The 15,728-nt window shown below is 37.6% G+C and overlaps 1 protein-coding gene across 1 annotated transcript in view; it reads left to right on the top strand.

Moving 5' to 3' along the window:
* MBD2 (methyl-CpG binding domain protein 2) overlaps nucleotides 1-15,728 on the top strand; it is a 59,055-nt gene that overhangs the window by 11,716 nt on the left and 31,611 nt on the right. Inside the window, exons 2-3 of the mRNA XM_006205810.3 lie at nucleotides 1,777-1,936; nucleotides 15,142-15,279. Coding sequence (XP_006205872.2) covers nucleotides 1,777-1,936; nucleotides 15,142-15,279 — 298 coding nt within the window. The remainder of the gene's footprint in view (nucleotides 1-1,776; nucleotides 1,937-15,141; nucleotides 15,280-15,728) is intronic.

A 15,728-nucleotide genomic window follows, 5' to 3' on the forward strand; every position in this document is an offset into this window, starting at 1 on the left:
TATTGCTTATGCTCATCCTTCCACCTGCAAAGACATGGCCGGAAGTCAAAAAAGGTGCATGGAGTATTTTGGTGACATTGAGTTTAGAATGTGGGGTATCTTCCAGGTTGTTGGGAAAAAGTCAGGAAAAAATAAATCTAAACAGATTGAATGTTTTTGATGTTTCATTGAGGAGGCAAAGCAATTTTGTCAGTGTTGAGGAGTCTCTGAACATTTAGAACTTGGTATTGGATGTGTGGCTGAGGGATGGGGCATTGAACATTGTGATGTGGCCTTCTAGTTTGAAGATTGGTTGCTAGGTAGACAGTGATGGTTTGGGGGTGGAAGTTTGCAGTGGGCAGAGATGATTCAAGTTTTGGACAATATTGAGGATTATGTGCTATTTTCTTTTGTGATGCTCAGCATATTTGGAAATATGGGTTAGAATGGGAGTTGAGGTTTGCCTATACACAATCCTATATTCTTTCATCTGCTATGTTCTGTTTGTTGCCTGCTTCTTTTTATTCTGTTACATTCTGGTCTTAACTGGTTGTTGCTTCTTCTGGAGGCTGAATTCTATACCTTGAATTGTGTTTCAGGAACAGTTACACTGTGTGATTGTGGAAAAAGAATGTTGATACGATCTTGAAGTCTTGTGGTGGCAGAAGACCATGGAATTTGTGTTACAGAGTAGGGTGTGTTAATTTGGATTTGACCCAAAAAGAAGTTTTGCTGTTTCAGGAAAATGTAAATTGCTTGGTTTTCCAGCCTTTTCTATTTTGTCTTCCGGTTGAATTATTTTTCTGTTATTGTGGTCAGTTGGTAAAAGCTTAAGTTCTAAATATGACATGTTGGCTTCTTTGAGAGGTATTCTAGAATTCTCACAATTCTCTGCTGGTGACACATCACACTGAAATGTATTTTAGCACATTTGGCTCAGAAAATTAGATAAGACTTTGGGGCATTCTTCCTGTAAATCTTTCTTACAAATCAGTGCCACGTGGGAAAAAATTTTTTAGGAAAGACTAGCTTAGTTTAGCCATGTTTATAATTCTGGCACTTTTGTAGTTTTCCAGCTTCGACACTATTTCTTAACAAGAGGTAAGTTATTCTTGATACACTTCTCTGAGGTGGAGTTAGGCTAACAAAAGTTATGTCAACATTGTACAAACACATTTGCAAATGTTTGCCTTAGTTTTTTCCTTTTGATAATTACATTAGGGAGCATTTAAAGATTGTCACAATTTATTAATTTTAATAATTTTTTTCTATTGTAAACGTTATGAGTTCAAATCAGTCGCCCAAACATTATATGGATTCCAGGTGTGTGTAAGTGTTTTCAACAAAAGTTGTTGACTTCAAAAGAATGTGAAGTTCTTTCTGACTGCTGTTGGCATTATGTATATTAATACTTACAGAAAAAACAGCATTTTGAAAATCACTTTGGAAAATGTGTAAGATTGGCGACATCTGAAGTGCTGTACTTGCAGTTAGTGTTGGGATTCTGTTAATGATTGCTGAGTGAGTGACCACTGGGATAATCTCTATTAACATCTGTTATGTGTTCCAGGGCTGTACCTAGTGGGCTGTTATGTTAGGTGACACATTATCTCTTTTTATAGGAAGTTACGAAGTTTCTTTAAAACTTTTAATATTTCTTTGAAAAAAATAAAGGTATGTAAAATTGTCACATGGTAACAATTGGGAACGGAAAGGAAGGCATGAAGGAAAGGTTTATGTAGAGATCTAGGGTAAATATTACTGTCTTTGGTACAATTAACATTATCTTTCTTCTAGTCCAAGTGGTAAGAAGTTCAGAAGCAAACCTCAGTTGGCAAGGTACCTGGGAAATACTGTTGACCTCAGCAGTTTTGACTTCAGAACTGGAAAGATGATGCCTAGTAAATTACAGAAGAACAAACAGAGACTGCGGAATGATCCTCTCAATCAAAATAAGGTTGGTTAATTTATTTATATGAGTGCTATTTCAGAAGCTCTCCCGAAGTATCTTACATTGTACTGTGTCACTGGAATTTGGGTTGTCTGAATATCCCAGTTTTTTTTTTTTTTCTGCTACTACTACAGAGCATTTTGACTTACAAATCTGATTAATTTTCTGGTAGTTGGCAGTGCTTACAGAGAGAGCCTATGTAAGTTGTGCACAGCTGAAAACAGCATGTCAGTATCTTCCTATGCCAGAATACATCACACATTTGACCCTTTGGGACTATTTACAAAATACTTCTTTGTTGATGTTAATTGTCTCCCCCTTTCTTTTTTTTTTCCCTTAAAATAGTTCCTATTGCCCAGAAAGAGGCAAAATTTTATTGTGGCAGGTATCCTTACTTACCACATAGTTTATACTACCTGCTCATTTTCAAGAGTAAGCTTTGAGAAAGAGCAGTTTTTATTTTGGCTTTTGGATGGTGTTGAGGACAGTGACTTTAGGAATAATACTCTCATTCTAATACTGTGATTGGAGATTTTGTCATTAGCTCTTTTACGGAGCTGCTTGGTTGGTTATTGTACAGGAATTTAAACAAGCAGCACTTGAATTATGACGCTAACGTAATTGTATTAAAGCACCCAGTACCGCTACAGAAAAAGCCCTTCTCTCCCCTCTAAAACAGCTGATCTTATAGAACCATTTTTTTCTCCCTAAATTTCAGAGATAGATGGGTATGCGTGTTGCCACCACCATTCTCTCTCACTGACTGTGTGAAATGGCGGAGGGAAAAGTAAAGGCTTTTCTTTCCAGAGATTGGACTGACGGGACTGTGCGAGCCCCTTGGCAGCGCGCGTCCGCCTGCGGCGCCCCGAGGCAGCGTGCGGGGCGGCGGGGCCTGCGTGCTGGCTCCACCGCTGAGGCGCCCGTGTGGGCATGGGCTACTTCATCAGCCTCCGATGGCCTCAGATTTCCCATTTGTAAAATTAAGACAATAAAGTCTTTCCTCTAGCAGTGTTGGGAGGAGTAAACAGGGATTTGTATGACATCACCTGCAGGTTCTTTTCCTTTTTCCGTTGTAGCTTCCTAAGCACCAGGCCGCCTCCGTGAGCAGTGAGGGCGCTGTCTGACCCGAGCTCTCCTCCCCTTTCACTTCTCCTGGAGAACGTGGGGTCTCTGCTTCATATCCCTCTTTGTTCGGAATCTAGCTTCCCAGTTAGTTTACAATAGCTTGGTTTCCAGGAAGTGGTGTGGAGGTAGGAATGCACTGTTCCCTCACGTACTGTGTAGTTACCTGGCATGGTTTCCACAGGGGCATCGCAGGTACCTTGTTTGGAGAGGCGGAGCAGGAGGGGAAGGCTGAAGGTGCCTCTGTATTGCTTATCTGTGGTGTTGCTTTGGGGTGATGGCTATGAAGCTGTTAAGGACACGAGGCAGTGGGAGGAGTTGGGGTGCTCAAGTTAGCACAGTTAGGGCCTTGAGTGTGTACAGCTGAAGCTGTGTGATTTCACCTTAAAGTCTTTATTCTGGGTTTATTATACTTCTTAAATGTGCAGAGGAAAATTAAGATTATTTTTCTAAAACTGCCTTTTAAACGCTCTAAACAGTGCTGGGTGTCTTTTGAAGGAGCTTAAATATTTATGAAATGAATGGAATGCTTTCAAACTACCCTATTGTTACCAGAATCATAGTTAAGCTGCACTACATGAAATAGGAAGATATACTTCCTGACAGTTACGATTCACTAAAAACCTGAAACTAACTCGTTTCTTTAGTTTGTATGCACCTTTCTGCTCTAGCTGCGCTGGACCGCTCGCCATCCTGCACCGTGGCATGTGCTTTCAAGATTCTGCTTGCTCATGTGCTGTTTCCTCTGCTTGGAATGTGCTTCCCCCTTCCCCTCCATCTGGTGAACCGCTACTCATCCAAGGCCCAGCTCCATTGTCTCCATGTCTGTGAAGCCTGCTCTGCATTCTCCAGGCAGAACCGGTCCCTTTTCCTGCAGTGCCTCCCTGGTGCTTTGCCGTTGTATTTGTGATTGTTTGTCTGCTTCAGCTAGACTGTGAGCTCCACGAGGGCAGGGCCTGTGTCTTGTTTTGTTTAGTTTTTTTTATGTATAGTCCAAACCCTAGCGCACGGTAGGTACTTAATAAACATTTGCTTCGTGTTTATTGGTTTATTATTCACCTCATTCTAGAACTTTATAGTGGTTATATATGTTTATTGAATAAATTAATATACCATACATTGTTTTGGAAATGTCTTTTATTATCATTGTTTTCTGAAACTCTATCTGAATTTTTCTGGGCGTGGTCTTATTTGTGCCTCTGATTTTATTTTAGTTAAGTAGTCAGAAAATAGAGTTTTTCATTTTTTTTTAAAGTAAGCTCTCTTTTGGAGTAACATGAACATTGAATATCTCTATAAAGCAGAAAATGTACTTGTGGGTAATTAATAACTATACATATGTGGTAATAGAAGTGAATAGATCCTAGTTCTGATTTGAATATAGAATTGACAGAAATTACCAATGAGTTGAGTGTAGAAGATGACAGAGAAGACTCAAGTGTGAGCCCTTAGATTTTAGTTAGACTGAGTGACTAGGTAGATTTGATTGCCATTTACTGAGATTGCCTTGGGGAAGAATTTATATGGGTGAATAAAGTAAACTCAGCTTTGAATACAGTAAATTCAGCTTTGAGTGTGAGATACTTGTCAAACATCCAAACGGAGAGATCATGTGTGCAACTGGTATACTGGTGGAGAGGTTTGAGCTGGAAAGTCATTAGCACCTAGGTAGTATTCCAAGTAATGGGACTGGAGATGATTGATAGATAGATTTGGAACCAAGCTCTGAGAAAATCCAATAATTAGAATTTGCTTAGAGTAGAAGGAATCAGCAAAGTGGATTGTGACATGATTGCTGGTAAGGTAGTAGAGACATGGGAGAGGACAATGTTTCAACAAGGAGCGTGGTCTGTTAACTTTGATTGCTGCTGAAAGGTGGATGCAGGAAGACAGGAGTTTCCATTGAGTTTGGCAGCATGATGGTTATTAATAACCTTGATAACAGTAGTCTCACTGGGAAGAGAAGCCAGACTGGATTGGGCTGAAAGTGAATGAGAGTTGAAATTGGTCAGCATGGACAATTCTTTCAATAAATTTTCTTGGCTAAGGAGGAGAATCACTAGACGGTGGATGAGAGGGCTGCCTATTTGGTTACTCTCCCATCTTAAAGGCTTTGGAAAGGTTAAGAAGAAAGGAGTCTATAACACAAGTGGAAAAACCACAGAGGTTTAATTAATACATCTGCAGTGTACTAACAATGATGTGGATCATGGAGTCTACTGGGTAGGGAGGAATGTGAAAGAGGTTATGGAAGAGTAAGAAAATAGGTCATTCAGTGGATAGGAGATACCAATGGCTTCAAAGAATGCAGTCCTAAGTGAGTTGCAAGGATAAGAAGTAGCAATTGGGGAGTTAGATGCTTGATGGAGATACTGGAGATGGTGCAGTTACTGGTGTTGACAAGCCTGTGCCTATTTTAGGTGGGTGAGATTGGGTGGAAGAGTGGATCAGAAGACTCAGGATGTGGGTGAATTATCCACATGGGTATTGAGGCCCCTAAGAATGAGGACAAGAGCTGACATGGGGAGGAAGATACAAAACAGAAACTGAAGTCTTTCATGAATGAAGGGGAAAGCAGGGAGGAAGGGTGGAGGAGCACAGTCAGAGGACTGTGAGCTTCAGAGGAGCTCGTGTTTCTGAAGGAGCAAAAATGGGAAAATGAGTTGAGAGAAACGGGGAGAGAGAAGGGAAGCTGTACCACTTCTTGGTCCTTAGATAGGTAGTGGTAAGAGAAAAAGAAGAAACCCTCAGAGCCGCTCAGGGTCTTCGTGCTTCTGTGCCGTTGCTCCCAAGGGGAACAAGTTAGAGCAAATGTCTGCAGAAGACAAACTAGGGATGTCCTCTTCGGTCGGAAGGGCAGACCCACGAATTATTGTTGATCTGAATTTAAAATGGTTGCTTTAAGTGAGAGAGAGTGTATTTGTGAGAAGAGCTCTGGGATAGAAGTTTTTTAATTAAAAAAATTTTTAATTATTTATCTTTTATTGAAGTATGGTCAGTTTACAATGTTATGTTAGTCTCTGGTGTACAGCATAGTGATTAAGATAATGCATATATATTTGATTGTATTTCATTCCTAAAACAACCTTTGTGTGTACATATACTGCAATATAATTCTAATATTAACCACCTGGAATTAGCTGACTTCACAAATAAAGATCACAGTCCCCGCCCCCCCCAAAAAAGAAGAAAAGCCTTTATTTGAGAGAACTTTAGGGGAGATAGGATCTTTGAGGGGCAGCCAAGTTTCAGTTAAGTGCAGAAACTGGAGAGAATGTTTAGAGAAAATATTGAGGTTATAGGAGGGCCTGCTGCCCAGTCATTCAAGAGCATGCAGTGTAAGGACAGGGGTGGGGATGGGTAAGATTAGGGGATTGGTTTTCAAACTTCGGATCATTGAATCAGTGTAATTGTTCAAGACTAGAATATTTAAGATATGAAATACAATAGGTTAGAAAATAGCGCACACACCCCTATTAGTAAGGGTAAGTATTTTAGATGACTTTTGTGATACTGTATACCCTTGTGTATACCGAGTCATGATGTAAAGTATGTATTTCTTCTCTTAGCTGAAGTCGGAAAAGTTTGAGAGCCACTGAACTAGGAGGTAGATGTACAGAATATTATGGGGATGAGTGCTGGGTGATGACTTATGATCTGGGGGACTTGGCTGTTGTTATGAAGATTGGATGTGGGGTGTGATGGATTCATTTTGATAATTGCTAGAGCAGAGTACACAAGCAGTTGAAATATTACTGTCCTGACTTTTTAGAAAGGAGGTCCGTGTATCTGCTGGATAACTATTGTAAACAAACTTAGAACTTTCTTAGGCAACTCAGACCTGTCTGGAAGTCTGAGCTCTGAAAGAACTGGCTTTATTCCTGCCTTGATTCTCAGCCTCTTGCATGAGTGATCTGTTACAGGACTGCTCGGCAGAGTGTGGGCTCCTTAAACTCGTTTGCTTACCTCCCTAAGGGGGAAAAGTTTTACTGTTTGGAGCAAGCCGAATTCTCACTGAAGTTTTTAGGATCCAAAATTGATTGTCTCTGTTTGCCTCCAAGTTAATATCATTCTTACCTGTTAAAGTTTCTGTGTTCAACCAAGCGATCACCTGTCTCATCCCTGTAATTTATCCATTGATGTCCTATTATTTGACCTTACACTTTGTTCCAAGGTTTTAATCTCCGTACCAGCCTCCTCAGGTCTGGAAGCACTGTGCTAAATTTAGGTTATTTTCTATACGGATGGAAAGTCGTTATGGCAAGTAAGTTTCAGTGAGATGACTTAAGTTTTCAGATCCGTAACCAAAGAATATTTTTCCTGAATCATAGCTCTCTAACAGCAACATGGCATGTTCCCTGCCAGTGCACATAGTTTGTTTTGATGTCTTAATCTCATGTTGGCTGTCTGCTGAGTTCTAAATTCTTTGCACTCTTTATTTCCCATTATTTCATGATATAACATCACTATGATTGACAGCGACTTTGCCAAGAGCACCATGTGTAGACTGAGGATTGTTTTCCCATGGGATGCTTATGTAGGGCTGGCTGTGTGACTCAGAGGAAGACACTGCTACGTACCCATCAGCATAACTTAACGTTAAATAGTCATAAATGGAACAAGTCTGAGGATTATTTTACATTGGTAATCTTGAGGTATATGATACAGACGACTATGCTGAATAATTCTGAGATAGACAGTGTAGACTACATGGAGTCAATATTTTCCGCTTATGTAGCATGTGTATGTTTAAGGCTGAAAATGAGACTATTCAAAGACTGTAACACAAGGCCTTACGTGTAACAGACATTTTATGCATTTATTCCACAGAAATTTTTTTTAGCATATTCTATGTGCTCAGGCATTATTCCACATTCTGGAAATACAGTAGAGGAAATTTCTGTGTTTGTGAACTTACATTGTAGTGGGATGAGAAACTAAGACACAATTTAAATATTAAAGGTACACATTGAATGAAGTAAGGATGGTTGAGATTGACTAGGGGGCTGCTTTAGGCTGAGTACTCGGGGAAGTTTTCTTTGAGGGTGTGATTTTTAGGCCCAGATCTGAATGAGAAGGAGTCAGCTGTACAAAAACCAGGAAGGAAAAGGGAATAGTGCAGAAATCCTTTGAGGCAGGATGCATTTAACATATGAAGGTAGAAAGCAAGCCACAGTGACTGGAGGTTAGTGGAAGTTCAATGAATGAATAAAGGAAGAAAGGGTAAGCTGCAGCAAGAGACAGTAGGACTATAGCTGACCTTCGAACAAAACGTTTGAACCTCACGCCTCCACTTACATGTGCATTTTTTCAATAGCAAGTATCGCAGTGCTACACAATCAAGGGTTAATTGAATCTGTGAATGCAGAACCATGGATCCAGAGGGCTGACTATAAGTTATGTGTGGATTTTCAGTTATGGGGCGGGTCGATGCCCCAAACCTTCATGTTGTTCAAGGGTCGACTGTATTTAGTATTCTCTTGTCTGAAGAACTTCTAATTTTCGCATATGCAGAAATAACCTTAGTAAATAAATAAAGGGCATTTATTTCCCTTTAGCTAATAAATGAAGATAACAAGCAAGTTGTTACCACCTAACAATGCTTTCATTCTTTGGCTAATTTGAGCTAGGTATTTAGATACGGATTTGGATAAAATTGCTAGAAAGCAAAAAGCAGACAGAACTTTATAGTCTGTTCAGTATGAGAGTAGATTTAGCACATTGTAAGTTACTGTTTCAGATGTATCCAAGTGCAGTAGATAGACCTTTTGAGACGGACTGGGCTTGGCTTTTGTGCTACTAATGAAGGTAGATTTGGGGACGTAGTTCCCCACGGTACGGCTTTGGCAGGATTTATTTTGGATGCCTGGGTTTCTGTCGGCGATTGAGTCAGTTTCACCAAGTTCTGCTAAGTCCTGAAGAGTTACTTGACTCTGTAGACTCTAGGTCAGCTAGAGAATTAAGCCCTATAGAAACCAGTTTGTGTGACTTTCTACAATTCTAAGGGTGTGTACTCAGCTAGTGCCAACTCAGACATAAGGGAGATAATTAATTCCAGACACAGATGCCTTAGTTTGAGTAGAGCTGCTCTAGCTATCTGTTTGAAACTCCTTAGTATCTTTTCCCATCAGTCCTTTTATGACTTTATAGTAACTAAAGCTCTCAGAAGTAATTTTTTTAAACAAAACTCTTCAAAACTTACTTTCAATGATGAATTTCAGTCCTATACCTCTTCAATTAACTGCAAGTATATATCCTTTTTTAATGAGCTCAAAGTGTAGTCCACCTATTTTATTACTTTTTAAAATATGATCCCATTGATCTTAAAAAAAAAATAACTTGTTCCTCACTTAGGATACTATATGAAGTGGATTTTCAGTATAAAATCATAGATCCCAGGTGTATTTTTCTTTACTTTCTGCAGAAACCTATGAAGGTTGCACCACCTTGTGAATATACTAAAATCCACTGAACTGTGTAGTTTAAAATGGTGAATTGTACGGTGTGTGAATTCTCTCTCAAAAACTGAAGGACTGTAAAGCACTTTGCATTGTTGGTTTTTGATTTTTGTGGAAAGGCATTAGCTGTTAGCTACTGTGTGTATCCTGGAGCAAATCTGAAATTACTTTTTTGAAGATAATCTTGGTTCAACCTGAAGATACCACTTAGGCTCACCTTTTTGTGAACCAGGGGATGGCTTTCCTTACGAGAAAGCTTAATAAGTTACCTTTCTAAGTGTTAATAGCGTGTTGAATAACATGTTAATGCTGAATTTAATAGAAATAGCTGCTGTTTATTCAGAATTTGTGTGCCAACATAACTAAGCTGTAGCCCTATTTTGTTAATTGTTGTCTTCCCCAACCCTGACAATGTAAGCTCCGAGGTGGGGGCTTTGGTGTTTCGTAAATGACTCTGTTCCCAGCATGCACTCACAGATGGAAGCTCTCAATATTTGTTCAAGACTGAATGGAAGCTGCACCAGCGGTAGCATCTTACATGCATGATCTCGTTTGATCTTTGTAAGAGTCTTGTAAACAGTTACTGATTATCTTCATTTACAGATGAGGAAAGTGGCCTTAGAAAAATAAAGACTTCTCAAATCGGGGCATGAATATCTCTTGGGGGTATGCAAAGCCACAGAATTAAAATGTTACTTGAATGATACTTGGAAGTGTCAGTTTTATTTGAACATTTTTGGGTAGGAAGAGCAGCATTTTTACATGACAACAAACAGGACTAATTTTAAAAATTAAATGCAGAATTTGCATGAATTTTAAGGGTAAAATGAATCCTCAAGACTCTTGTCATAGAATATGTACAACTGTGAGCTATTTACTGAATATACTGTATTTTAACGCCAGGCTAAGAAAAGTGGTATTTAGAATATATAGTTTAAGTTCCTGCTGTTCAAACTTTGCCATGTGAAAGGCTTTACATGGTATCGCAGCATGGGTAGTTTTAAAGGGGTTGTTTCTATGTCCTTCCTTCTGAGAATGTATCTGAGACAGAGGTACAGGTTCTTCCCCCCATTAGCTCCCCTTTCATAGTCAGCTTTCTCCCATTTTACAGAAGAATAGCACACCTCTCGCTTGTTCGTGGTTTTACTGTGGTATGGAATGTTTGATCTCCAATAAAGGAACAATTTGAAATGTTGGTGATGACACTGGCAAAATGGATGACTTGGTAACAGTTAAGTCTTTCTGCTAATACAGTTCTTCGCCTGCAGTAAAATTTATTAAGCGTTAATGTAGATGTTGATTATTAAAATTTTTTGATGGTTCACTATGTGATATTTTAACATAGTACTCAAAAGAAGGCCAAAGAATTAAGTGACAGACTAAAATTCATTCATTTTCTCATTTATGTGAACAAGGTTTCTCGGTGTTAACATAAAAAAAATGAAGAATAGGAATAGAATTGATATTAAATCTTATCCCATTCTAGCATTTAGTAATACTCATCCAAGGCCATGGAGTTCATTTTTTAAATAAACAATTATTTTCTTTTATATGTATGTATATATATAATTTTTATAGCCTGTGTTCAATAATTATTTATTAAAATATGTAATTTACCACTTTTTGTCAATTATACACTATTAATTGTAATAAACCAGAAGTAACTTACTTATTTTTTAATCACTAAGCTTATGGTCACAGAAAGTTAAATAACTACGATAATAAATGATTAATTAAACATTTTCAAGTATAAAATAGGAAATAATTCTGGAAATGGAATATTAGTCCAAAGAGAAAAAGGAGTGAAATAAAATGAATTACTGTTGAAGAGTTTGTTCCTTTATACATGGTTGATGGTGGGTATATTTAGATTCTGTTAGACACACTGTAACATGATATAATAATTTATTATTGAAGTGTCAGTATTTAAAATACTCTATCTGGTAAATGCATCCTTTGCAACTCTTTAAAATATGGAATATTCTTGATGGCAAGTTTACAATGTAGGGCGGATATATGAATATATATATTTTTTGATTTTAGTGGGTAGGAATGAAACAGTATTTGAAAACTACTGGTTGATGACACATGCTCTTCACCCACCTCTTTAGTCACCCTCTTTGCTAGCCTTACTCAGGTTGGGTCACCGAAAGTCTGCACGATCATCAGGCCGCACTGGTTCAGTCATTTTCATCTTCACTGAGTTGTCCTTTAAATATGTTCTCGGCTTTTATGAAAGGTCACTGGAAAAAGAAACAGCACTTGGAAGTCTGCTTAATATTTGTTGTGATGTTAAGTGTCTTTAACTTTTTTTCGCTAGCTTTAATACCAGAACTGTTTTTGTTTTTCTCATTAACTGGTATGCTTCCTCCTTTCTGACTATGGTATCTGTATAATTTTCACCCACACCCCTAGAAAGTTCACATCTACATTTGATGCTCAGCTCTAGTATCCGTCACTATTAACCTTTTCCAAGGAAATTTGTTTTCTCCTCGTCCTTGATTTTTAACAATTTTTAAATTAATTTTTATTGCATATTTGTCCTTTGTGAGTTTCAAAGCATCTTCTCAGATGTTAATTGGAAAGAGATGAAGTAAAAACTTACAAAATAAAGATTTATTTTTGTATTCATCCCAGGGGAATAGAATAAACCCTCAAAAATTATTTGAGTTACTTGAATACTTCCTGCTTAAAATACACGTTATTATAAAATACATTAAACTTTGATTTGAGCGGTAGCCTGTATACTGAGATTCATCAAAGTTTGGAAAATTGTAGTTCTAATATTAGAATGTGTGTGTCAGTTTAATTTTATAAGGAACTTCTGTTTCACTTTTTTTTAATATTAAAGGGAAGATTTCAGGTATCTGAATAGCTTTAATCTTGTCCCCTAAAGTGTTTGCTTTATAACTTCTAAGTTTATGGCAGATGGGTGGTTATTTAGAAAAACTCAGACAGCAACGGGGCATGAAGGACTCTGACAGTGTTCAGGGAAGAGCAGTAATAAAATTTACTGTTTTTGTAACAGTTTCTGGGAAAACCAGTTAGTCCAGCTTTTCAGATTACGTGACACTGTTGTAGAACACAAAGTTAATTAGTACAAAAATTCTGTCTGTGTTCAGATCTTTCAGTCAGTTAAAAGGAGAAAAAAGTAATAAATACCAAAATAAGATCAAGAGAAGAGCCATGCAGCACACTCTTGAGTAATCTCATTCCATGACACTGGGAAATGAACTGTTTCATTGTCAGACAGTGGAAGCGAATGGTATATTTTAAATAGTTTTAGCCAGCGTTTTCTTCAAACTTTTAATTTATTGCAGCGCAAACATAAGTTAATGGGAAAAAAAAGATCAATCTTACCACTGTGGCACCAGTAGTTTTACATGTTCCATGCTTGTTCCTAGTCTGCGTGGATTCAGGATTTTATAGTTTAGAATCGTTTAGACTAGTCTTTGCTGCCGCCAGTCATCCTCAGTAACAGTGAGAATCTTAATAGGCCCGACTGTGTGCTCAAACAGTCACTATATACTTCTTTGTCTACTGGTACCATCTTTGTTCTAATACCAGCACAGTACATTGCTCTTTATTAAAGACCAAAAACACTAAAAACTAATTAAGGTATTGTCAGTGATAGGTACTAATTATAACTAATTATGACAGGAAAAGTTCTTTGCAAGTATTTATATATCAAGCTTCTTTAGGATTGAATATTGACTATTTTATAGGTTGAGTGGCTTCACTTAGGGCCTCAGGATAATCTAGATGTTATAAATCAGGGTGGTCCAAACCCTCTGCACATCACAGAACTACCAGGAGAGCTTTAAAAAAAAAATTCTTGGGTCCCACACTTTTTAGAGATGGCATCCTAAGTGGTTACTCAGCAGCCTGTCGGCCAAGTGTGCCTACCTCTAAATCAAATTTATTTGGGAAAACCATAAAGATAAGAAAGTGAAATGCCTGAAATGGCATTATTTATTTATGATGAATACATCTTTTAAAGGTAAGCACGTACATTGTGAGAAAACTGAGTGAGAGAAAAGAATGAGAAGCATGGCCAGTACGCATAGCGAGGAGTGTGTAGGGGTGGGCTGGGGGTGGGGTGGAGGCACATTTACCAGTGAGTCCAAATAATACTGTAATTCTAATAAGGGTCGGATTAATTTATTGTGGCCCTTACCTTTCTAGTCATCCTACTATTCTTTAAGCACATTTCACGAGCTTGATACCCAAAGGGCTCAGACAGGTACCACAAATGTGAGTTGTGGACTTTTGCAAAAGGAGAACTCTTACCACCTCTAGTGGGCAGCCACCACTTGTCAATCATGGCCTGTGTGGGCTGAGTCAGGCCAGTATTTCTAGATCTTTGGGTTTTTAAGTGAAGCTAGAATTCTGGATTTTATGTGAATTTTATTTGTAGATGTTGGCTTAATTTATTAAAGACACTACAAAATGAAACAAAAGGCATCTATAGGTTAGGCCTGGTTTCCCTGCCACCAGTGTGCAATCTTTGTCTGAGGGCAGTGGCGGTCCAGGTCTGGTCCCTGGACCTGCAGCAGCACCTGGGCCGTAAGAGAAATGCACATTCCCAGGTCCCACCTCAGACCTCCTGAGTTGGAACTTCTGGGCGTGCGGCCCAACAGTCTGTGTTAATAAGCCCTCTGGGTGACGCTGGTGCATAGTGAAGTTGGAGAACCACTGTTCTGGAGCCTGGAAGTTGATACAATTTTTGTCTGGAGATGTAAAGATAAAGCTCATTGAATATCCTGTAGATTTAGCAAGTATATTTCTATACTAAAACTATGATAGATATATATATATATATCTCAGATATACATGATCTTTTATATTTTTTTTGCCAAAATCAGAATACACAATGATTAAATCACATTTTGTCCTTTTTCTTTCTCCAGCACCCAGCCCCACTGTTGGAGTATTTTAAATGAACTTAGCAATTCTATGCCACTGTTTGTTTTCACTAGAACACATCTTAACATTTTTTTACTAGCCGATTAAAAGTAGATAAGTCTGTTGTTTGACTTTCTGAAACTTCCATTTTAAGTTTCTATTCAAAAAGTTTTAAGTGTGCTATAGGATGTTAAAAATGAATCTTCCTCCTTATATTGTTCTAAATTGAGTTCTGCTTGCGAGAATTAGAAGAACCATTTCTAATTATCTTTTTTTACACAGGAGAAGATTAACTTATGTGGTTTTATGTAAGCCTGACCGCCTGACAGCTGTTTATATTTTAATGACCACGTGTGCCATTATTTTCCTACATTCTCAGAGTGTAGAAATGATTGTTGTCCTGTAAGCCCCCGTCCCTTTTGTATAACCCAACCTTAAACATACTTGTTCATTTATAAGTCCCTAGTATCTTGCTAATCAAATTAATTATGAATTTTATATAGAGAATTTTCTTACATTTAAAAGTATACAAAAAGCTTTTTATGAGAAAACTTTACGTAAGTCTTACATAATAACATGCTTAAGATGGACTTTACAGTTTTAAAATGATGAGATTGAGAAGTTTGGGACAATCTAATTTAAAGTAGTGGATATAGAATTAATAAAATAGTTCATTTAATTATATTTATATATAATGTTTATTAATTAAAACACTTATGTCCACAGGGTAAACCAGACTTGAATACAACATTGCCAATTAGACAAACAGCATCAATTTTCAAACAACCAGTAACCAAAGTCACAAATCATCCTAATAATAAAGTGAAATCAGATCCACAACGAATGAATGAACAGCCACGTCAGGTAAGGATCTAATTGGTTCTCCATTCTTATTTTTCAGAAGATTCTGGTATTTTTACCAGACATAGTTCAAGTATACTCTGGTTAAAATGGAATATATTTGGAAAGAAAATTGTTTTATATTCTAGGCTATTACACGAATGCTGGAGAATAACTCTAATATGACATTTAGGTAAAATGTTTTAAGAAAAAAATAAGTTAATTAGAAATAAATCTAAATTTAACATTAAGGACACTTGTATGCTTTTGTGTGGTAATGTACATCAGACTTGGTTCTGCTAATCTTAGTCTTTTATAAAGATTATCTTTCCAGGGGTAATATTTCCTAAGGGGATGAAGCATGCAGTTTGTGTTGCTTAGTTTAAAAATATATTCTATTATTTGGAAACTACTTTTTGTCCTGATTTCTTATTACATGAAAGCGGTCCCTCCCCTTTTGAAAAACAGAATTA

Source organism: Vicugna pacos, chromosome 30 (genome assembly GCF_048564905.1).
Source record: "Vicugna pacos chromosome 30, VicPac4, whole genome shotgun sequence".
In the NCBI taxonomy this organism is placed as follows: domain Eukaryota; kingdom Metazoa; phylum Chordata; class Mammalia; order Artiodactyla; family Camelidae; genus Vicugna; species Vicugna pacos.